At 34.2% G+C, this 7,326-nt stretch overlaps 1 protein-coding gene, 1 long non-coding RNA gene and 1 pseudogene across 7 annotated transcripts; 1 reads left to right on the top strand and 2 right to left on the bottom strand.

Moving 5' to 3' along the window:
- Window positions 1-879, bottom strand: LOC149941420 (uncharacterized). Its single transcript, XR_016481378.1, has 3 exons — window positions 776-879; window positions 481-584; window positions 1-165 (listed from the first exon to the last, which is right to left on the bottom strand). It is a non-coding gene; the product is annotated as an uncharacterized LOC149941420 (long non-coding RNA).
- A 564-nt stretch (window positions 880-1,443) lies between these two features.
- LOC149941419 (ELAV-like protein 1 pseudogene) lies at window positions 1,444-3,627 on the top strand (annotated as a pseudogene). 2 transcript variants are annotated; one of them, XR_016481184.1, is made up of 2 exons: window positions 1,444-1,763; window positions 2,236-3,627. The product of XR_016481184.1 is annotated as an ELAV-like protein 1 pseudogene, transcript variant X2 (transcript). The 2 variants fall into 2 exon arrangements; XR_016481183.1 differs by having other exon boundaries at window positions 2,195-3,627.
- A 17-nt stretch (window positions 3,628-3,644) lies between these two features.
- LOC149941418 (histone-lysine N-methyltransferase SUV39H2-like) lies at window positions 3,645-6,525 on the bottom strand. Of its 4 annotated transcripts, none has more exons than XM_090177756.1 (10): window positions 6,433-6,525; window positions 5,783-6,081; window positions 5,684-5,727; window positions 5,499-5,626; window positions 4,787-5,444; window positions 4,618-4,719; window positions 4,409-4,561; window positions 4,258-4,351; window positions 4,149-4,190; window positions 3,645-4,085 (listed from the first exon to the last, which is right to left on the bottom strand). In XM_090177756.1, the coding sequence occupies exons 2-10, from the start codon at window positions 6,075-6,077 to the stop codon at window positions 3,952-3,954; spliced, it is 1,650 nt and encodes a 549-aa protein (XP_090033882.1). In that variant the 5' UTR covers window positions 6,078-6,081; window positions 6,433-6,525; the 3' UTR covers window positions 3,645-3,951. The 4 variants fall into 4 exon arrangements, with proteins under 4 accessions (XP_090033882.1, XP_090033880.1, XP_090033881.1 ...); XM_090177754.1 differs by having other exon boundaries at window positions 5,783-6,219; window positions 6,433-6,518; XM_090177755.1 differs by lacking the exon at window positions 6,433-6,525 and having other exon boundaries at window positions 5,684-5,724; window positions 5,783-6,415.
- Window positions 6,526-7,326: the final 801 nt, after the last annotated feature.

Here is a 7,326-nt window from a genome sequence, read left to right as displayed (position 1 = left end):
GAAGAAAAACATTTTTGCGAATTGTGCCTAATTCTGACTCACCATTTAAATTATCCGACAGAGGAAACCTTAGGTATCCCCAGCAAAGCTTTATCATGTTAATGGCTAATATTGGATATAGTAACAACATTCTAGAGAGAGCTGTACCCTATCTTTGGGATTCACCTGCAATTTTAAAAAACATTGAAATCCACTTGTAGCCAAAAATTGCTCTATGCCCTTACATCCAATGTGATTTGAATAATAATCACCCGAATGAAATTGCTGGTTTAATTTGTAGAAAGGTCGTACCCCTAATTATCACAAATATTACCAAAACTCTGTCCGCAAAATTTTAGAAAGTGAAAGAACTTGTGCATAAGCCTCTTTCTCAAAAAGTACTCAAGTCGTAAATTCTAAATTTTTCCTATCTATTGTTTAGTTGTGTATCATTCAGTGGGAAATCCACCTTGGTTTATTATATTTATCAGATTTAAATACCTTCCAAGTTTCCATCACTATTTTCATTCATAGAGATCTTCCAAGTGACAGTTAGTTAATCCATGCCAGTATAAATCATCATTATATGTTAACTCATATTCCACCTAGTCAACACATATAAATTATCACACGTTAACCCATATTTCAACTAGTCAATATTTGAATAAATAATCATACTATGTTAAACAATATTCCAACTAGTCCTGTATAAATTATCATTATAATACATCATCCTATATTCTAACTATTATGTATTATTAAACTTATTTTGGCTCTTAAAAAAACAAGTTAATACCTTAATAATAAACTTTTACATAATCTTCAAGAGAAGTCACATTTGTTTTCTTTTAAAATTCATTTATTTTACTACTTTAATTCAATTAAGTTTTTAAACATTAATACAAAACACAGGCCTCTGGAAGTTACTACATAACAAAAATACAGCTGTAAAGAGAACCACGTGTTTATGTTTACATTTTTATACAGAAACGGTGACTTCTGGCTCCAGAATGACCAAATTTTAATAACGTTTTTCAAAACTTTACTTTGCGTTAAAAATCTGAAGAGGTGTTTAAATTTTTTATTATTAATTAACTTAAATATTACTAAAAAAATATTTTACAAAAAATTACACATTACGTGATAATAATTGAAATTCCAAAGTTCCGCGCCGTTCCTCCCATTCGATAACATGGCTGTGAATTTTCTCAAGGGGGGGCTAGACTAGCGCCATAAAACGATGTGAGAAGTTTTTGAACTAATTTCCCATACGCGATTTTCGTACGATCGCCTAGGCCGCTATGAGCGCGAAGCAGATCTCGAGACGGCCGTGGGTTAACACAGGAACGTCCACTTATGAGATGGCCGCTGTAGCGCGAGAGATGCGCGAGAAATCAAAGTTGGCCGTGGTCCAACCTAGGAATATGAAAACTCGGTCCAACTGTCCATTCACGGTGTCAGTTATGTTGCCTTGTGGCCCTTTATACGCCAAACTTGGGCAGTTTTTAGACTCGTTTATGGCAATTTAAATGACTATTAACGTCCGTTTCTTGGCTGTATTACGTTTGAACCCAAATACACATTAGATATTAATTTCTAATTTCCTGCTAAAAATATAATTTTAAGCAGAACAAAAAAATATTGACGCCAAATTGAAAATTTAAATGCTTAAGAAGCGGAAAGAATTTCCCGCGCAAAGTTTGTTTGGCGCTAGTTAATGAACGGTGTTACTTTTTTTCTTGTAAAAGTCTAAAAAAGATCGATTTTTGATGTGAAAATCTAAGGTTTGTATTATTTGAGTATTTAAACGTTTCATTTGGTTACTTTAAAACATATCTGCTACCTAAAATGTCACTTTTAAAAACCTTCATTAAAATGAGTAACTTGAGCTGCCCTTTACTAAACGTGGATAGAAATTCTGGCGCTAAAACTTAAGCCTTTGCGTATTTGATTACGTATTAAAACTTAATTTAAAAGTACCAACAATTTTAAGTCTAATGATACTACGAAATGTTAAAAGCTCTACGACATACAATGTAACTTACAATCAGAATAACTAAAATCCCGGCTTACACTTGATTAACTATACCAAAGTGGTTTTTTGTTTCATTGCTAAATGTCACGCTACCTAAATAAACATGATTAACTGATATTAGACCATCCTATTACAGTAATAGATTACAACTTACATTCCTTTTTCTTAATTCTTTTGCAGCAATTCTAACGCCTTTTTAATTTTTTTTTTCTTAAATCAAGTGAACGCACTGATAAAAAATATATATTCTTATAATCAGAAAATTCCCTGTTAAAAACGATGGATCAAAGTGATAACTGCAAAACAAACTTGATCATCAATTATCTTCCTCAAACCCTTTCTGACACAGATTTTCGAAATATATTTGAGAGTATTGGAACATTAAAAGCTTGTAAAATTGTCAGACATAAATCAACTGGTTATAGTTACGGTTTTGGTTTTGTGGATTATGAGGATCCAAATGATGCACTGAAGGCTATTGAAAAGTTGAATGGCTACCAAATGCAAAATAAGAGAATCAAAGTAGCTTACGCCCGACCTGGAGGAGATATAATTAAAAATGCTAATTTATACATTCGTGGAATTCCTAAATCAATGTCTCAAGAAGAACTGATAAAAATGTTTGGTGAAACCGGAGAAATTATTCAATGTCGCATGCTGAAAGATGATTATACTGGAGAAAACAAGGGAGTTGCATTTATACTTTACGATTTGCATGAGCAAGCAGAGAAAGCTATAGAATCTTTCAGTGGAAAACTGCTTCCAGGGGCGAGTGAGCCACTTTCCATCAAGTTTGCCGAAGATAATGCAAAGAAACTGAGAGTCCCACCAACTATAGGGCAAACAACTAGAGTTTTAAGTCCAATTAAAACAACTGCTAGCACAGCTGGGGGCCCTGTGAGGCCCAATAATAGCCAGAACAAGCATCGATATAATCCAATGACAGGAGGTATGCCATATGGCAGTGTAAATTCTCTCAGTTCTCCAGAAGGTGGTCACACATTATTTGTATACAACATTGGAGTTGAAACTGACGAAAAATCACTGTACGAACTATTTTCTCATTATGGTACAATTCATAAAGTTAATGTTATTAGAGATACAGGAACGGGTACCAGCCGGGGGTTTGGTTTTGTCACAATGAGTGAATTAAGCGAAGCTATGTATGCTATTGAAAATTTAAATGGTTTTCGATATGCAGGAAAACCACTTCAAGTTTCTTTCAAAACCAATAAAATGTAATTTCATTTTACAAAAAATTAACAGTAAAAAAAAACAACCAATTAAAATTATCATGTACTTTTTTTACCTCTTATTTTAGAGGTCATAATCACTGTTCATTTTTAAAATTTGATCCATATCCTTTTTTCCAAGCATATACCATTGAAAGAGGGCATATTGTCCCGCGTTAAGTTTAATCTTGGGAAGAAAATCAATTGTGCATCTTTTTGTTCCCAGCATTTCTTTTGTATCATAGAAAATTTTACTCTTTGTATATGTGAACATTCATCCCAAAAGAAGTTTTGTCTATTGATTACTTAGTAGTGAGTGAAATGTAAAAAAAGCCACAAAATTGACTGTAATCTAAACTAAATAAATCTAAATATGTAGGATCAAATGATCTCTTCCACCTGTTTATTATCAAAAATCTTAATGCTAAAAATGTCCTTGCATATACAATTTTTGTTATACTAGAAAAATTAACAATTTCTAAGAAAAATCAAAAAATATTTAAAAAAAACCCAAAAATGCTTCTATTTTCTGCACAGTTTAGGGTTAAGATAATTTTTAAAATGAAATTCAACTATGCTCAATAAGAAAATTAAGAACTGCGAAAAGGTAGTTGAAGTTATAGAAAATTAATTTAACCACCAATTTAAAAAGTCATAAACAGGCTTAAATTATTTTCACAGGGTTGGAATGTTTCCTTCTATCAATTAGAAGACATAACCTTTGCAAATTGGAGCCCCACACTTACATATTATAGTATGACTTTTGTTACTGGCTGATGTTTTTCTTGGCAACTCATTTTTAGTTTTAGGGCTTCTATACGGAACCTCAGTAGCATTTCCTAAATTTAAAGAATACAATTTTAGTTTACAGAATAATATCACTTTAACAAATTCTAATTTACCAGCTGTTGACATAGTGTAATCAAAATTCAAGTCTTCAAAAGCTGAAATTTTTTTTTACAGGCATTGTTAATATATCGCCAATGTTACATTAGGTCCATCTAAAACTACCTTTGATATCTCTTTTAGCAAAAAAAGCCAGTCTTGGTAATTTAGGATCTAAATTATTAATCCAAACTGCATAGACTACCAAATTTGGGTCACACTACGAAAAAAAAGTGTAAATAGTTAGTTTGCACCAAACCAATTATTGACATAGTACCGAATGATTCATGAAATGAGCAACATTTCCATATGTAGCTGCGTCGACAGTGTACAAAGTTTCCAAATCATCATAATCCAAATCAAATAAATATGTTCTCCCAATGGCATCGTAAATTTTACCTCTCTTGTCAGCTTCCTCGTTTGTGATAACCTTATTTAACAAAGAAATTTACACCAACATTAATAAATAAATAAACTTATAATTACCTCTCCGACATATTCCATTACAAAGGACCCTTTTTTCACTCTCTCAAGAGTTTTAACGCCCCATCCACAGCCATTTTCAGTGCGATAAATGGACAGTTTGACCTGTTTATCAAAAGATTACTAGTAACAACCAAAGTAACCAAACTCCACAATTTTCTTTGAAATCTACCTGTCTGCCTTTTTGTACCACCCTGTTTAAGCAATCAGGGCCACACTGACACCGCTTGTTGCACTCGTAGATTGGGGTACCTGGTTCAACATTCAGTGTTCCAAATCGAGAATAAGCAAAGGCATTCCCAGACTGACTGGCACAACATGATTTGCGCATATCATAGCAATTGGTACAATCACAGCCTACTGGAGGATCATCAGGGATGATAATTCCTTTGGCAGCTTTATAATCGGTGATGTAGGTAAATTGCTCAGGCGGACCCTCTTCATCAACATCATTTTCTACTTTTATCGGAGCTTGCAAACCTGGGAGATTGTTTATTTTCTCTTCCCATTCTTTCAATTTCAACAAGACTTCTTTCCGTCTTTCAACGAAAGCGAAAAATTCATCTAACTGCCCATTTTTACTACTGATTAATTGCTCTAAAAAGCCTTTTTTGAGTGGCACAGTCCTTAGAATTTGCCTTAATTCCTTGGCCAGATTATTTACGGATTTGTTGCGACTTGCTGACACAATGTTTGCAGGTACTCCTCTAAGTTTGAATAATGAACCAAAATCTTCTCGTTTGGCCAAATCCCCAATTAGAGATTCTATTTTAGCTTTCTTGATTTTTTTTACATCTTTAACTGTTTCTCTTTTCCTCTTGTTACCAAACCTAAATATTCTTGTTGTTAATAGAGGAAAGTATTTACAAATTAAAGTATCTTACTGGTCAATATTACGAAGTGTATGAAATTGATCAAGAATATCTTTGCAATTTTTCAGGTTTGAAATATTCTCCCATGTATTGAAATTAGAACTCCAGCCCTTCCATTTCACACGATACTCAATTACTCCCTAAAAACAAATATTTGTTATTAATTAAACGTAGTACTAATTGAAAATAAAACTAACTGTGACAACTCGGAATTTTGTAATTTGCTCCACTTCGTATTCTTCTAATAAAAAAAAAAATTAGATTCCCCCTGGTCCTTTCAGTGAATCAGTGTTTACCTTCATCAGATGCCTGACTTTCTTCATTTTGCCTAATCTCCTTTAATTCATCCAAATGGCAAGGATCACTGTTCATTTTTAACTCAAATTTAACACAAATTTTTTCTAATTCTTCCAGCGTGTATATACCCGCTAATTTAAAATCTTTCAAAATCGGGTCTCCTTCCTTTTCAAGGTCCTTTGCTTCAGATTGGCCATTAGAGCAAATCTTTTTACTTATATCTTTCTGGCTTGAAATTTTACATTCATAGCTAGCCAAGGAATATTGCAATACACTGGTACAACCTGTTTTCATGTTGCTAACCAATGGACATTGCAAACTTTCATTCGTAGTGTCAGTACTCGCGGTAGAATTACATGAACTAGCACTACCCATTTTGCTAAGCGGTTTAAACCAATATGTTAATCTTGTTACAGACATGTTTCCAAAACCAGGCCTATGGTAAAAATACTTTGATAAATTTAAACATGGCTGTTACAGATTATTTATGTTAATGTTACAGCACACAAATTAATAAACACAATAGGTTCCCGAACTTTCTTCTAAGCTGTACTTTTCTCATATTGACATTGACAATTTGAAAAGACCCTTTCGAATTTAAAATTTTAAGTTAAGAGCCAAGGCTCAAAATTGCCTTAACATAAATTACCTGAAGCATTCCCGCTATTTTTATGTTTTGAAATTTATGGCCCAACCACAGCCAACTTTGATTTCTCGCGCATCTCTCCCGCTACAGCGGCCATCTCATTCGTTGACGTTACTGTGTTAACCTATGAGCAAAAGATGTGTATGACGTCAGCGCACCTAGTGGATTATTATTTTTAGTATAGTTTTTACATTGGGGACAATATAACCACCGAGCGTGGCGCTGAACTCCTACACATTATAGTACAGTTTATAGGGGGAAAATCCTTGCTCGCGGAATTTCGACGAATGTGTTGGCCGTAGTAGCGCGGACAGCGCATGATCAAAGTTGGCCGTGGCCCGACTCAAGGTTCGTAAATCGTGCATGTTCTAAGCAAGGGTTCGACCTCATTTCTCCGACTCAACCCAAGGGGGTCTCATGTACGAAAATAAATGCTATTGGCCGAACCAGGTGATGTCACTTGTAACTTTGAGAAGCCTAGCATTTTTCGAAACAGTGACGTCATGTACTACAGTAGAAGGCTGAGTAACAGACCTAGAATCAGACAACGGGTAAATCAAAGCCCCCTTTCGAGGCAACCGTTTCTAGTCCAAATTTTACCAACCTTGGACTCAACCTATCTCTCGAGGCTGCATTACTCCGACTTCCCATTACTTCGACTTCCCATTACTTCGACTTCACATTACTCCGACTTCCCATTACTCCGACTTCCCATTTCCCCGACTTCCCATTTCTCCGAAACGTCTTTAGTTACTACGGCGGAGGGAAAACTCCATCGACTGGGATGATTGGGATCGTTCGATCACTCATTATATTTATATTAATTATAGGACATATAGTTTAGTATATTTTTTTAATGTAAGTTTGTTGAAAAATGTTTTGGTAAATCTAGTTTAT

This window comes from Leiobunum rupestre, chromosome 6, assembly GCF_980474605.1.
Source record: "Leiobunum rupestre chromosome 6, qqLeiRupe1.1.hap1, whole genome shotgun sequence".
Classification (NCBI taxonomy): Eukaryota; Metazoa; Arthropoda; class Arachnida; order Opiliones; family Sclerosomatidae; genus Leiobunum; species Leiobunum rupestre.
The sequence above is the reverse complement of the archived record's forward strand: the minus strand, read 5'-3'. Positions and strand labels throughout refer to the sequence as shown.

Excerpts from the sequence above, each read along its gene's own strand:
- LOC149941418 (XM_090177754.1), bottom strand. The coding sequence starts at position 6,203 with ATGTCTGTAACAAGATTAACATATTGGTTTAAACCGCTTAGCAAAATG. Across the intron at positions 5,728-5,782 it reads AAGTCAGGCATCTGATGAAG|AAGAATACGAAGTGGAGCAA; the intron begins GTAAACACTGAT and ends TTTTTTTATTAG. Across the intron at positions 4,352-4,408 it reads CTCATTTCATGAATCATTCG|TGTGACCCAAATTTGGTAGT; the intron begins GTACTATGTCAA and ends TTTTTTTCGTAG.